Source organism: Toxotes jaculatrix, chromosome 2 (assembly GCF_017976425.1).
Source record: "Toxotes jaculatrix isolate fToxJac2 chromosome 2, fToxJac2.pri, whole genome shotgun sequence".
Lineage (NCBI taxonomy): Eukaryota > Metazoa > Chordata > Actinopteri > Toxotidae > Toxotes > Toxotes jaculatrix.
Window position 1 is genome coordinate 11,291,601 of NC_054395.1, and position 16,378 is coordinate 11,307,978.

The window sequence follows — 16,378 nt, forward strand, 5'->3', positions numbered from 1 at the left end:
TGTGAGTTTTTTAAAAAAAATATGTGTAAACACTGTATCTTCCATTCTCCTGCCAGAGATGTTATAAAAACATGTGGGATTTGTAAATAGATCACACAGTGTGTTATATGCTGTGTATCATGTCAATCTGTTTGTAGAAAAAAAAATCCTCATAGGAACATATTAATCATCTAATCCCTGCACGTGGGCAGTGAAAACATACTCCTGACACTTCACAGCATTAGAAGAGAAAATACTGTACAATGTGAAAAATCCATACCAACAAAGGGGTTATTCATCACAGCATTCACATAACTACTATGACTCAATATTGATGAGGGAAGATGGATCATTCTACAGAAAATACATTTAAAAAAAAATCCTTTTGGTCATTTTACAGGCATGTTTCAAAGAACTCTGCCTTGTTTCATTTATATTGCTGTTAACTGCAGACATGCAAGAGTGATTTGACAATGCAACAGCTACTGATATGATTTACTCCTAAATAATTGGAAGACAATTAATTGGATAAATCCAATGCATCTACCAACATCAGCACTGATAACACTGAGTCTGATAAAATCTGATAAATTACAGAAAGTCTCTTTGACAGAACTAACTGCAGAGAACGAAATTGTCGCAGTCAGTGCCTCAAGGCTCTAAAAAGACCTGCCGGAGGAAATAAGGCTGGCTGAGTCAGTATTACCTTTTAAATCTATTCTTAAAACATACTTTTACTGGAAAGACTTTTAAAAACTTGATTTTTTTTTTCTTTTTATTACGTAGACAGATTTCTAATATTACTGGTGTTGGTTTTATGTCCTAATTCCAGTCAAGTTAATGTCTTTTACTACCTACAAGCTCCCAATCTGACAGGAGTTTATATTTGATTTTATAATGTAATTTAATAATTTGCTGCCTTGTGTAATGCAATCTATAACCTCAGTTTTGTTCTATAAATAAAGATTGTTACTATTATTATTTTTACAATTATTTTATATTAGTTTATCTAACTATTAATGTGATCTTTATTAATTGGTCTTAAGAATGAAGTCATTTACTACAAAAACATGTTGACTGTGAAAGTAATTTGCCCCTTGCCATGTGCCCTGTAATGAGGGTAAAACATACAGTTGTCATTTTGAAGATTTATTGATCATGGCTGTAAGTGAAGGAGACGATAATGGCAATGAATTAGTTATTAATGTTCAAAATTACTCTGCTATTGTTCCTTGTGCCCTGATCCAGTGTAAGTATTTTATAGATGTGTTTATCACGGTTAAACAGAGGCATTAATTGTGCAAATGAATACCAGCGAGAACGTCAGACTGTACCATTATAAGTCTACAGGAAGTAAAATTAACAGGCAGAAACATTCACTATCCATGTAGTTTAGTCATTACATTGATTTAGTTTGTGGGCGAGCTGTTGAACACCTTCCTTCACCAGAACATTGGATATTATATTTATATTTCACTTTCATGGGAGTTGTTGCTTAATAAAGGGTGACTTAATAAAGTCTGTATGTCCTAAACAACATAGAAAACAGAGCAATCATAAAATCTGAAAAATCCACAACAAAGGGAATCAGTCATCATCACATAAAACATTCATAGCACTCACAAAATAAAAACAGGGGCATTGTGCAATTATAGGAATAATTTCAATCTAAGTTAAATAGAGGCCATTCAGTATTTATGCTTTTGGCAAGTTTTGTCTCCACTGAACAATTTAAAAGTGAGTCAAACTACTTGAGCAACTGGGGCCAATAAACAGTCTGTTATTCTGTTTAACTCTCTCTTTCTATATTGGTTTATCAAATGCACATTGTTGATTTTGAACAAAGAAGATGAAATACCTCTCCTGATATAAGATATGGAAAGAAAGTAAAACATCCAACCTGATAGGTATTTGGGGAGATGCCTCAGTTCCATCAAAACTCCAAAGCACACTAACAAAGTGTGTTCAGTATCAGGGGTAGCTGTGCAGAGTTGTGATGATGACACTTGACTTCAATTTTAGTTGATAATGAGTTTAAATCATAGCCATAATCTGTAATTTGGAACTAAGCATTAAGGTTTCTGATGTGAAACCCTCTAACCACGTAGACTGTGTTACCTATAGTTAACTGAATCGTAATTCTTGTTGCTGGTTGGCACTGGACCTTACTTATTGTCCAGATAAGCTACCATCTATTCATTGCTGTGGTCTTACACTGAAGATACATTATAGATCATATACCAGCAGAGGAAGTCAGTATTATTAGAGTGTAGTGTGTATTGCAAAATATGTTTTGTATGATTTGTGTTTATTGGCAGCAAACAGCCAATACAACAGAAATACACACTTTTGCTCAATGTAGCTAATAACATGCATCATGTTGCCTATAACATTTGCCTTCTTCAGCAATCTTTATCACCACTGTTTATCTAGACTGTGCTATTTTAATTTCTTTATTCTCGATAATTCTAATTTTATTTTTCAGTGTGTGCTAATATCAGCATGGTTTCAGTGACTTTACCTGGCTCTGGAGTGCTTGTTGCTGATACAGGGACAGCCTGGCCTTGGTGTGCTCATCTGTGGTGGGGCTGAGAGGCTTAGGGTCTGACATGGACCTTTGGGTGCTCTTGATGGGTCGGGGCACAGATGGGTGTCGCTGAGGGGACTCGGCTGTGTAGGACTTCTGCTGAGGTGTGACGTGGGCCTTGTTCAGCCGCTCACTAGAGAGAGAAGTCTCCAACAGGCGGTGAGGGGACACCGGGGAGACAGGAGAGTAGAGGACTTGTGGAGATTTGGGGGCTGTCTGCTGCTGGCGGATGATGCTGGAGATGGACTCGTTGTGGAGGTGGTTGTGAGGCTGGTAAGTGATGTCAAGCGGGTCAGGGCGACGTCGCTCGAACTTGGCTGCGTTGGCTGCAATGTGCTGCTGCTGGCGCTGCTGGGTCAGAAGGTCGACAGAACTGGATTGTTGTGTTCCGGTGCTGGTGGAGGAAGAATATGGACTGACTGTGGTTGGTACACTGAGCTGTGGAGCTACGACACCCTGTGACTGGGCTTCTGGGTCAGTCTGGCACGCCAAAGACTGTCCTTTTTGGGTTCGCTCAGGTCCAGAGATGTAGTGCACAATTTCTACCTTATTTGGATCTGGTACTGTCACGTGAATTGCTGGGGAGACTCTTCCTAGGTGTTCCACTTCTGTCTGGCAAGACATTTCCCTGTTGGTCTGGACGGCGATACTGGAGGACTGCATCTTGGAAGTGTCGGTTTTTGTGTCAGAAGCTACACTATTTGTAGTGGCAGTGCTGCTGCCAGCCGCACTGGACTCAGAGTGCCGTGAGAAACGGGAACGTCTTCGGCGGACGGGGTGCTCCGTCTCAGCCTTGTCCTCGTCATCGTCTGTCTGGACAGAGCAATCAACGCTGCGACCGCGCCTCCTGGTACGATGACGCATCATGTACCTGGTGATGGAGAGAGAAGAAGAAGAAGATAAAAAGTAAGAAAGAAACCATAATGCTTTATATTTGTAACATTGTAGGCGTTTTGCGTCTTAATTTTGAGCAAAATTGTTTATAAATTATTCATAAAGCCTGCATCTCAGCTTGTGTCCTGTAATTTAATTGCAGAAAATTGTAAGGTAAGCAAAAAGGCTATGCAAGTAATCTTTGCCACTTACACTCACCTACATTTACACCCCCATCCACCCACATGCTCTCAGCACATACATGTGTCTGTCCACTATTTAACTCCACTCACCAACACACACACACACACACACACACATCGTTACCTCTCCTCTCCGTCTTCATCGTCTGTCTGCACACAGCTGTCCACGATCCTGCGGGAGCCGTAGAACACAACACCGTCGCCGTCCAAGCTGTCCCTGCTCAGCCTGGTCATGGAGCTGTGTTTCCTCATGTTACTCCTGGTCTCCATGTGCTCCTCCTGACTCCTCAGACATATCTCTGATGAGGAGTTTGGGAGGGAACGGGAGCCCATCTGAGAATCCATGTAGGGGTGCAGGGGCTGTCCATTTACATCCAGCTGTAGAAAAAAAAAGTTGTTTTAAGGTTGTTTTCACTCACCAATCATTGACTCCATTGAGACTGAAAAAAAGCTTTGCGATTGCACCTCATATCACCTATCAGTTTTGCTATATGTCCACCAAAGAACTGGCTGAGTGCAGACATACATACATATACAATGTAATAAAAGTAAATTTAGTGAAACAGTGAAACTGAGAGCTGAAGACTTCAGCATCAGTGCTAGAGGATGTCACACCAACTTATAAGCCATCTACCAGAGTCCTTCGCTCCTCTCACCTGTATGCTCTGAGCTACAGCAGCTGTTTTCTGTCTCTTTTGCTCTTCAAGCTGCTGCTGGAGCTGCTGCTGTAAAGACTGGATCTGGTCTAGCTGGGACTTCTGCTGGGCCAGCTGCTCCCTCTGGAGAACAAGTTGTTTCTCGCGTTCTTGTTGCTGCTGCTGTAAAACCTAAAAAATGTTGGTGGAAAGGGGAACAGGAAGAAGCAAAAACAGGGAAAAAACAGAGAGAGAAAGGACAAGACAGAAGAGCATGGAGAAGCATGACACAATGAGTAACAATAAAAATAAAATGATGGAAAAAAGACAAGATGAGTGAAAAAAAAGGAGAGAAACAGAGAGAGACAGTAAAGACAGAAGAGGACAAGGTTGTTGACTGGTTGTACACAAGATGAGCAAATTTCAAAAATGCAAACCAAATCACACAACTCCTGAAACTGAATGTGACATGAAATTATTCTTGCGCTGATGGATTAGTTTTGAAAATGGTTCCAAGTTAGTCAAACTTGTATATTTTGCAAAAAACAAGAATGGAAGCGCAACATAAATGAAGTGCAGCATGTGCTGGTAATTGCAATTGCTAGTCATATAATGCTCATAAGAAAATATTAAATGTATTTTCTGTGTTGCATAAATGACAGGCTGGTGCAAATAAGGAGTTAGGGGTTTTGCCTATACTGTAGGTTATGAGATGCATATTAAGCATTCCATCTCTAGTTCATTCTCATTAAGGAAGGCTTCCACACCTGTTTAACAGAGTTAACTTGAAAGATTTTCAACTGCTTGTTCTATCAAAAAAAGAAGAAAATTGACATGTTAGCCCTCCTGTTAAATGTAACATCTTCACAAGGGAGCTGAGAAAAGCAATAAATTCAAATTTTTACTTGCTATATTAATTGTTTACACCATAATGTAATCCATTTTTCTTTTGCATATAAATCAGAACCAACAAAGGGAACATGAGACCACTTTCCATTTTTTGAAAATAAATCAGACCAAGAAATGGAACATGAAACCACTTTACAAACTAAATTTGAGCATCATGAGTTTCTACACACATATATACAACAGGAATGTTCATGCATACTTCATATACAAGAAACATCCAATAAAACACACAACATAACATGCAGATTATAGGATACTTTTGTGACTCAGGCTAGATGCAAACATGTCTTTGAACCAAAGAGTCATCAGTCATTACATTTACTTTAATCACAGAATTTTAACACCATCTTCTAAAGGGATATTTTATCGTTTCACTGGCAAAACACCTCCAATAAAACTGTCACAGTTTGTTACACATACTTTCTTGAGGAACTGATAGTAGACATGCATTGAAAGACATGCATATGCTGTATAATATATATAGAATTTGTTAGTTTTTCACTCATTTTTGAGAATAAAGCATCTTGCAGAGCAAATCCTTTTACTGGAACACTGAACAAAAGCAACCTAAATAAGTTAAAAGGATAACAACTCAATAAGATACAACACAAGTCCATCACAAAAACAGAAAATAGCAAAACACAAACCAGTATCCAATGCAACATAAAACAACCACAAAGCATCAAACAAGACACCAACTATCAAACTCTCCATTTGGCCTCTTGTTTCTCCCTCTACCTGTTCCTTGATGTTCTGCAGCTCCTGTAACTCTCTCTGCACCAGCATCTGCTCCTTCTCCCTGTGCAGCTTCAGCTCTACCCTTTCCCGTTCCAGCTCCTCCTGCAGCCGCAGTTGCCGGAGTTTTTCCAGCTCTACGCGCTCCCTCTCCATCTGCAGGAGCTGCTCCTGCTGCCGATGCAACCTTTCTGCCTCAGTTTCACCCTCCTTGTGTATGGCACCTGGTGGAGGAAAGGGAGGAAGACCCCCTGGCATGGGCAAACCACTGGAAGGGGCAGAGGGGCCTACTGGAGGTTGAGTGTAGCCATGGGTGTGTGAAGGACCTGGCGGTGGATAGGCATGGGCTGCTGGAGGAGGCTGTTGAGCAGTTGTCACTTGTTGTTGTTGCTGTTGACTGTTCAGGTGTGCCTGGGACAGGTTTATTGGCTGCTGCTGTGGCTCAGTTGGTATGCTAACTGTTCCTCCTACTGAGGTGGCTTCTGCTGATGAGGAGGTCACTGTGGCACCTTTACCAAGGTAAACCGGTTCATCCTGGACTGTAGAGCTAGTAGTTGTCATGGAAACAGACATTGGGGCCCCTACTGGTGCTGAAGTTGCTGCAGCAGCATCAGTAGTGGCAGTAGCTGATGTTGTTTGGAGAAGACCTGGTGCTGGGTAACGGACTGGAGCTTGTCCAGATAAGGGCATTCTGGGGCCCACTGGTAGTCTGCTGAGACTGGATAGGGGTACAGGGGTCATGTTGGCAGAGGGGTATGGCCTGTAGACGCCCCTCAGTAGTGGGCGGAGAACAGAGGCAGGTTGGGTTGTGATGGGAAGTGTAGAAGCGATGGGGGTCTGAATGGTAGAGTAGATCATACCATCAGCAGACCTTATAGCAGCAGGATACATGGCTCTAAGACTGGCCTGCCTAGCATTGATGAGGTTGGTTAGTGCTTGACTGTGGGAGATTGGCTTCCCATCTAGTCCAAAGAGAAGGTTTTGTCTCATGCCAAGACCCGCCACAAGTCTGGAGGCCCCAGGCCCAGTTCCCCTCCCCAAAGTGCCAAACTGCATCAGGTCTGGGTTGCTTCCATACCGATCCATGGAATTGAGTGCTGCACACATCCGACTGATCTCCCTGGCAGTTGTAGCACTGTACTGAGCTAAGTTAGCTTCTTGGAAGTTAGCAATGTCACGAGCAGAGTAGCCATAGTCTGAACTGATGTTAGACAAGGAATTATATCTCCTAATAGGCAGTGTTTGGGCTGTGATGTCTCCCCCATGCCGTAAATCTGTGTAGGAGCCATACTGCATCCCCATATACCCTCCATAGCCCTGTTTCATAGCAGTTAGATCCATGGCAAGTTCTCCTGAGGGTTGGAGGTGTGGTTCTAGTTTAGAATGGTACGACTGTAGCCCAGCTTCAGCTAGATTTGTATCAGACATTGATGGCTGGAGCTTACCAGGGAAAGGTAATGTGTAGGCCTTGCGTCCATCCATTGGATACTCATGGTACCTTCCAGGTTGCCTCTCATGGTCAGATTCGTAGGTGAGAGGTGGGGCAGATGGAGGCCTTATGCCCTCTTTCTCAGACCCACCAACACAGCTTCCACCAAACGGAAGTCGGTAAACAACATCACAGCAGGCTGGTTGGTTGTCAGGTTTAATTTGGCCACCTGTCTGATCCATAGCATCCTGTCCTTCTTCTACCTTTACTAGCTGAGTCACTGCCCTGGCCTGCTCTGGTCCTCCATCCATCTGTACTACCATGCTATGTGGTGATTTGCCTCCTGGCATCAAACCAGGAGGACTGGGCTTCCCTTTCAGTTCAATGGGACCAGTGCCATACAGCTCAGGGTTAATGACTGGTGATACAGCACTGACCACAGCTGGGGCTGTGCTAGTCTGGCTGACTAGCAAGTCTTTTTTAAGTAAAGGTGGGATCTGGCCAGTAAGGTTGTACCTGGCCAAAGCAGATGCTTGTTGCTGCTGCTGTTGCATCTGATGGTGCTGCTGCAACTGCTGTTCAAGGAGCTCTTGTTGCTTCTGCAGCTTCTCTTGCTGTTTTTGTAGCTCTCTCTGTTGGACACTGAGGTCTTCCAGTTTGGCATCAATTTTTGGTATTGATGGGTCAGTTGGAGGTGAGATTTGTGGTTTACTCTGTGAAAGACACACAGCTGCACCCATACCCTGGCCTAGATCCACTCGGTTTTGATGTGGGTCACCATAGACAGTTGGCTGTTTGGGCTGAGTCATAAACATTGAAGCAGCTACAGTGACACTCACAGTGGTTGGTGTGGTGACCTCCTGGGTGTTCAGGTTCATAATCAGTGGCTGTACAATCGTTGAATGTCTGCTGCCGTCAGATCCACCATGGTATTTCCTGCTTTCAGTGGCCAGGGAAGTGAGATCCATTCCTTGGTCAGTCATTATAATAGGAGCAGGTTTGGTAACTGTTCTGAGGTCCACAACACTTCCACCTTGGATCATATGTCCCTGCTCTACCCTAGAAGTACCTGGGACTGTAGATATTCGGCAGAGGGAGATGTTATCCATTGACATGGACCCTCTGGTGTAAGTGCTGGCTGTGGTGACCATACTTGTTCCCACATTTACCTTCTCCACTCTTTGTGTTCGGTAGAAGCTGCGTGTAGGAGACTGTTGGTAAGGTGGCGTGTCTGGAGGGCTGCCACATGGGGAGTAAGTATCAAATGTTGATTGTCGGCTAAATCGTGTAGGTGAAGACAGAGGAGAAGTAGCAGTATTTACTGTCATTGGCCTAGCTGGGCTGGGAGGTGGGGAGTATGGGGCATCCTGGGAAGACTGCTGTCGAAACAGGCGCGGGGAAACTGATCGATGTGATGTTTGGGTTCCCTGAGCCATCACTGGAGATGAAGGCCCAGAGCCAGACGATTCCATTCGCAATGCTGAACTGAAAGTCTGTGTGGAGAACTCAGCTGTTGCCCTTCTGGAAGGTGATCGGGTGGGACTCTGAGGTGGTGGTGATGGAGAAAGAGGAGGACTGGTACTCCTGTAATAGGTAGTATACTTGGGAGAACGTGGCTCAGTAATTCTTTCAGTAGAAGATGTTGAGCTGTCTCGCACTTGGACACCTCTAGTCTCCCCTACCCTTCTGGTGATCACTTCTCTTTGACTGTAGGCTTGAGTAATCTCTGCAATCTTGCTGCATACACTTGAGACTGTAGCTGAGGATGTGGCAGCGCTTCCTGTGTGTCGGCCATATATTCCAGACTGAGTAGAGGTCATAGTGTGGCTTGAACTAGTCTGAGAAATAGTCACTGCATCTCTGGCATAAACTCCATAAGCTGCAATAGTGGTGGCAGCCACTGCTGGGGTTATTCCATTCTTTCCTGCTTGGCTCTTGATCCTGTCTTTGTGTCCATCCTTTGCAGAGAAGTGCTGTGTTACTCGGACATCGGGGATCCGTCCTCCAGTCTCAGCAAAGGAGACAGGAGCTGAGATTTGGGTGGGGCTGGTGCCTGGGGTCAAGAGAGCATTGCTTTGCTCTAGTAGCTTAGCAAAGGCTGAGCCTGTGTCTAGGAGCTGTTTGTCCGGGTAGGAGCTCTCAATCTCAATCTCTACTTGCTCATCAGTGGCCTGCTGCATCTTAGTGATGTTCTGAGACGTTTGCCGGATCTCCTCATAAATATCTGTTTCTGTCTCTGCTGCCTCATTGTCATATCCTGTTTGATCTTGTTCATATTCGTACTCATCATCATAACCTTGTCCATTAATGTCCTCCTCATAGTACTGCCCATGCCTTCCATGTTGCTGCTGCTGTTGCTGCAGTTGTTTCTGTTGTTTTTGAAGCATCTCTGCCTTCCTCATCATCTCCTCATAAACTTCCTCAGCACTCTTTAGTGGTTTGGAAGTGGAAGATGGTGCTGTGGTGGTTGTTGTAGTTGACGATTTCTCTATCGGTGAGTAGAGTGACATAAAGGTGGGCAGGTTATACTCGCTCCCTGACTTGTAGAGTTTGGACTCATATCCCTCAGCCTCTGAGTCCAGACTCTGAGGGGAATATTCAGAAGCAGAAGATCGATGGAGCTCCTCCATTTCTGCAGCTTGTCTCAGCTCTTCTGTTGGAGAAGCATCTTCAATGGGTGAGAGATTGCTAGGTGGTGTCTTGGACCTCTCCCTGCGCCTCTGCGCCCTCAGCTCTTCCTTATCCCTCTTGGTCTTTCGTGCTGTACTCCTTATTCTCTGTTGCTCTACTTCCCTCATCTTCTCCTGCTCTCTCAGAAGCTCTTCTTCCTCTCTCAATTCATCTTCTTCTGAAGAGTCTTCAATGGTGGGAAGGAGAGGGCCATGGGAGCGGTGGCGTGCTTTTCTTTGTTGTTTGGCCTCTTCCAGTCTTTGCCTCCTGCTGGGGCTGCTGTCACTGTCCTCCTCCATAGATGAGATGGAAGTGGGCGACTGGCCAGAGCCATATGAGGATGAAGTGGGCGGCAGGGTGGAGGAGTAGTCACCCCGAGAACGCTCCTCAGGAGATCCTGTCAGGCTCTCCATCTCTAGCTCTGGTTCCCGGTCAAGGCTCAAATCATTTTCATTGCTCAGCTCCATGTCTCGGCTGTAGCTATTGGTATTATTGAGTTCTATAGTTTTGAAGCGCCTCAGGCCTCCTTGTGATGCCATCACATCTTCCTCACCCTCCTCCACTGAGCCTTTATAAACATCAGTCGTGGTCTTAGTTTCCTCCTCAAAACTGCTGGAGTGGTGCTGAAGGCGTCTCTTCTCTTTCCCTGAGTCAGAGATGATGTGCTTGTGGTGGCTTTTCTTGGGTTTCTGGTAGCCATATCCTTCGTCTTCCTCATCTTCGTCTTCCTCCATCTCTTCCTCCTCCTCCTCTTCATTTTCTTCATCAGCACTCATCTCCATTATTTGTCTCCTCATGAACTCCTCATCGGTCATCTCTGTGGGCTCGGCCTCTTTTTCCTTCTTTTTCTTCTCCTTCTTCTCCTCCTTTCCTTCCTTTCGTTTACCCTCCCAGTCTCCCCCATCTTCCTCTTCCTCCATTATATCCTCAAGTTCCTCATCAGAGTCGTATGCATCTGGTGGGATTGACAGGGAGCGTGGGCGCTGCTTCCCTCTGTCATCCAAATCTCTGTCTCTGTGCTTCCTTCCCCTTCTGTCTGCCTTCTCTTCAGAGAGACTCTTCTCCAGCAAAGGCCTCATGGAGCTTTCTAGCTTGGTGATTTCAGAAGGGCTTGGTGGGGAGCCCCGTCCGGTAATTCCCCTCTCACTCAGCTTCATCTCCTCTTCTTGGATTAGCCCTGTAATTTCACTGTGGGAGCTGGAGATGCCATCGGAGGAGTAGCCGGTGTCGCTGAGGCTCTGAGGGCTGCGTGACAAGTCATGGGTGCTGTTGTTTTTTGTATCCTAAAAAGAGAAGAAAAAAGAAAGAAATTAGATTGGGGGGAGCTCGATTTTTAATTTCAGTCAAGGTATGATAATGTGCTGATACTCAAAAAACAAATCAGTATGCATGCAGTTTAAGCCCACATAAAAAAAAAAAAAAGAAATTAATAATTTCTGTGTAATTTTAATATTCATAAATGAACAAATGTAAGTAAATGTAAAAATTAAGTAAGATAAAATGGTTCCAAATTTAAGTGATACATCTCATTATTGACAGTGGAATTAGATTAATCAAATAAAAATAAGATTGTGGTGTTCAGTTTTTAAAAAATATTTCATCATCCTGCTTGAACAGGCGTGCTAAAACTGCAGCCTTCTGACTTTAATACAAAGATAGCAGCTAGCAAATATTACTGAACATTTCAAGAAGAGATACAGCAATGACACGGAAAGGTCTCTTGAACTCTACATCTTAAAATATCTTGATAAATACTAACTACAGTGAATTTTGTCTATGCTCATTCAAATATCTTTTCAAGAGGTTCATGTACATTTGATGATTTAATAGGTTTTTAATGGCATATGATTAATGTGACTTATCCATTATTTTTGGAACATTAGTTACTAAGTAATGAACTGCTATATTTATACTTAATTTTAAACACAAACAAAGTAGTAAGACTCTTCATTAGGTCTGGAGGTTTTAGGTCTATTAAAAACATTTCTTGCTTTATTGTCATAAAATTATCTTTTCCACTGAGTAACTCTTAACTTGAAACATTAATCAAATTGCAAAAAACAGTTCTCATCAATGAAATCTGATCTGGTCCATATTAACCCTAAAATCCCCTCTTTTTTCTCTTGTGAATTTGAGTTGTTAATAAGCTAATTCGGTATGTGGGCCAAAACTGAATGCTTACAAGTTATTAAACTTAAAATTAAACTGAACAAAGAAAAAGGGACAGGGCTGAATTCACAGAGTGCACATTGGATGTACAATTACACAGGAAAAACACTGAACATTTACATGTAGGTATTGTACAAAATGCAGAGATTTGCCCTTCCTATTTCCAAAACTGAATAAACTATAATATATATCACATGGGCTAACAGCTATGTCTGCCCTCCTAAATAAATACTTTACATTTAATCACAATGTAATTACAGCTAGATTATGCAATAAAGATAGAGTAGTATGCAAGAATAAAATGTGAGCATAACGTCAAACATTCAGAGTTGGGCTTCTTTTGTAAGGAGTAAATCTCAAAAAATAAAATGAATGACAGCATTAAAATAAATGACACCATTATACAGTTATCAAAAATCAACTTACATCTTTTAGGTTTTTTATTTAACCGTTTTTGAGTCATTGATGGAAAGAGAATGGTTCAAACTGTTTTTTTTGTGTGTGTTTTATTTAGGAGTGAAAAATATTTCATTTATTTATCTATTTATTTATTTGTTTGAAAGATTAGCTTTAAGTAAGATTTAACATGACTGGAACATAAAAATGACTCAAAACTCATTCATCAATGGCTCTGTCTCAGATGTCTGCTAATAACATGCCAAATCAAAATCTCAAAGAGACTGACCTGGTAAAGGAAAGAGGGATGGAAGAAAGAATACAAAATACCCAGAAATTATGGAAATCTTTTCTAGAAAACCTCTTATGACGGTTACAATACTTCAGAGAAGACTTTACTTTGAGCTGTCTGCACTTAAGATTCCTAGTGGCTCCCCAAATGAGGAAGGTCTGCATTGCCTTTGAAAAGGCCTGAAGCAGCATTACTTCAGCTAAGGGCCTTGGCGGTTTAGCATATTCATGGCATGCCAATCTTTATACATATTTCAGCAGGAGAAATGGCTGCGGCTGAAAAAGAAGAGGCAATATTTCACTCATTCTCCCCCTGTGTTTTTCTCTCACTCTCTCTCCCTCGTCAAGATAATCCATGAATGCCTTGCTGCCACTTGCAGTCTCAGCATTCTGTGAGGAGGCGATCAATGTCGTGCTTTTCAAGCAGCCATGAACGTCAAACATTAAAGGAGAAAGTAATTGGTTCAACTTAAAATTCTAAGTAACCAGGCGTCATCTCATACCACAGCTCTCTGTGACAGTTACTGTGTGACCTAAAATACCCAGTGTTTTGTTTACAGGGTGAATATCATTTCAACTTTGTGTAGCAGAGTGAAACCTGGGATGTGATCATCAAACTAAATAGAAACATAGTTCACAAAGTATTAGGGGCATCCTTATACTGAGACAGATTTTGTACTAGAAGCACAAGAAATATGGATTAAATGAGGATGTGCAAGAGGGAGTACAAGAGTCAGGCAATTTGCAGAAAAGAAAAACAACATCAAGGGAAAAAAATATCATTTTTCTCAGAGAAAAGATGATTTGAGACATGTGAAATGAGACAGGACAAATACAATACCTCTGGAAACGGTTTCCTAAATGTATGTTATTAAACCCAAGAAGCCTCCCAATTCATTGCAAAGAAATGAAGGCTCCCTGTGCCACTACAAAACCTTCATGCATCTCACTTGTCACTGCAGTTATGAATTGGATTTTTTTTGCTTAAAAAGTGAAGTTAAATGTAGCTGGAAAGAACAAATGCATATGGTCAAGAGAATAGGTACTGTATTGCAAATGTGTTTTGATTTAAATCTTGACTGAGGAAGACAACCTACAAAATGAGCTTACTTTTGAATTAATAACAGCAGGGAAAGAAGAAAATAATGTCAGGTTTGTGCCCAAAATGTACACTTCAAAGAAATTACTTTCTTCACCAGAAGAAAAGCAAGTTCAGCAAAAAACCTTCCTGTCATTGTCATAAAAATGGAATTGTAGTTGGTGATCCACTGCAATCACCGATCTGCTCAAAGGGACAAACCTTTATAAGCTTTTATCTGTGAGCAAACACCATTGTAAATATGTAACACAGGCCATATTCACAGCAGCATGAATGGCCTCAAAATGCCACTGTTATTCATTCACTTACTTACATCTGGAGTCTAAACACAACATGCAAATCCTGGAAGGAAATGTGGAAACAGACAGTTGGTCGATGGCAGGATCTGCTGTGATGTAAATATCCACTTCTCAGGTGTCACACAACACAAACTCCCCAAGGCATGTGGTCACATGGTCCATGTACCACGTCTCAGGTTCTTCTAAATTCTATGTCTTATTATGATGGGGACAGCAATGTTTGCCTTTTCTGAAATGTACAGGTGAACTTTGATACTGAAGTCAACTAGCATTAGTTATGAGGAGTTGAGTCTATGTTTTTGAGACCTGTAGTTCCTCCTCCTGTTCTACCTAACCATAGCCTGGTTCCTCTGGACCACTGCCCACATCTTTGATTTCTGGTGACGTTCTCACTGATGGCTGTTTGCACCGGTTGGGAAAGAAACAATCACGCAGTGAGAACTAGTTTAAGAATGGGAACTCCATCTTCCAATGTAGCTAGCTAACTACTTAGCTACATTCTTGAAGAACAGCAACACAAATATGGCAGCAAGCGTGGATGAGATTGGTGCAGCTGTACAAGTTTCTTAAGCTGACTAACTCTATAATCAACACTGATCAGTGTGATACACATGAAATTAAATGCTGCTAGTTTCCGTGGCTTGCTTGACAATTAAAAATTACATCAGTCAGGTGAGTAACTTAAATCACTCACTACTGTTTAGTGAGCATTGTTGTAGCTTCTGTGTCTGAAACAGCCATGCATATTCATATACTTTAACCTGGATACATGTAAAAGCTGTAAAAGCTGAAAAATTCACAGAACAATAGCTGTTCATTGGTCCATAGGCCTGTATGTTACACTGTGGTCTCCACAGTAAACAGTAGAAATATGGTAGCATCAAAAATCAGCCTCATTTTTTTGTATTTTCCTTTCATTGCATCATTGTTTGTGGATTATTTAGTTGGTTCACTTTTCACAAGTAACATTGGTAAAACTATTTTACTATTAGTAACAACTTGTTTTTTTTTCATAGCCATAGTTTAACATACAGGATACACTGGACTAAGGCAACATTACAAAAAAATCTGACTTACATCATAATGCCTGGACTTCTTAATTTCCTTGATTGGTGTGATCTGCTCTCCTTTCTTCTGGGAGGGTTTGGTCTCTTTGGCAGTTTGGTTCTCCGACTCGGTCTTAGGCTTCTCTTCTGTGGGTTTTGGCTGTTTCTGGGTGTCCATGGTTGGTACTGGTGTCATGGTCTTGGTGTCAGTAGGTTGTTTAGCAGCAGTGGGTGCAAATGGTGCGCTACTGCCAGTTCCCGCCTGCGGTTTCTGGGACTGGGCTGGCTTGGGCCCCTGCTGACTGGTGGGTTTGTGGAGAGGGCTTTGTTGGCTGGTTGGCGCCTGGTGACGAGGGGAGCCCATTGGCTGGTGCTTGGGAGACGGATGAGGAACTGGTAGCGGAGGATCGTCGAGACCGCCTCCGGACATCAGCCGCTGAGTCTGGCAGTTGAGACATAACCACTCCTTTTTCTGAAACAGAGAGAGGACAAAAAACATTAAGACATAATGTCAACAAGACTATTTTCCACAAAAGCATGGACATGCTTTCTTAATAACTTATTGCTGTAAAATGGTCAATAAAAGGTATTTGAAGTCACACACCCTGATTCTATGAGAGCTCAAGTCCATCCAAATTCCATAATCTTTCTTCCTCCTCTTTATTGACGCTTTCTAATGGCTGTTTCAAAGCATCAACACTAAGCTGGGACAATTACAAGAACTATTACAGCTCTACAGCAAAATATGGGAGTGTATGTTTCATAAAAATACAGTTTAAAGAGCTATTAAAGTGAGCTTTTGAATGAAATGAACACTAGAACCCTTTCAAAAAGTCAACATGTTCGGATATTACTGCTCAGCAGTAGCTCCCAGGTAAGTGTGTGTATCTTTGTGTATCTGCAAATGAAATGCCATTTAATCCTCCTTCCCTCTGCGACTTCTCCTCCAGGGGTCACACTAAAATGATGTGTTCTCATTCAGCTTCCCGGGTTAAATAAGATTGATGGTTTAACACACTGATTAATATTCTTAACTTTCAACATGTCAATTCCACTTA

At 42.3% G+C, this 16,378-nt stretch overlaps 1 protein-coding gene across 1 annotated transcript in view; it reads right to left on the bottom strand.

Moving 5' to 3' along the window:
* The window catches only part of bsna (bassoon presynaptic cytomatrix protein a), a 106,278-nt gene that overhangs the window by 18,340 nt on the left and 71,560 nt on the right, over positions 1 to 16,378 (bottom strand). Inside the window, exons 4-9 of the mRNA XM_041054804.1 lie at positions 15,352 to 15,792; positions 5,925 to 11,303; positions 5,045 to 5,086; positions 4,299 to 4,469; positions 3,767 to 4,020; positions 2,501 to 3,437 (exon numbers count right to left, since the gene is read on the bottom strand). Coding sequence (XP_040910738.1) covers positions 2,501 to 3,437; positions 3,767 to 4,020; positions 4,299 to 4,469; positions 5,045 to 5,086; positions 5,925 to 11,303; positions 15,352 to 15,792 — 7,224 coding nt within the window. The remainder of the gene's footprint in view (positions 1 to 2,500; positions 3,438 to 3,766; positions 4,021 to 4,298; positions 4,470 to 5,044; positions 5,087 to 5,924; positions 11,304 to 15,351; positions 15,793 to 16,378) is intronic.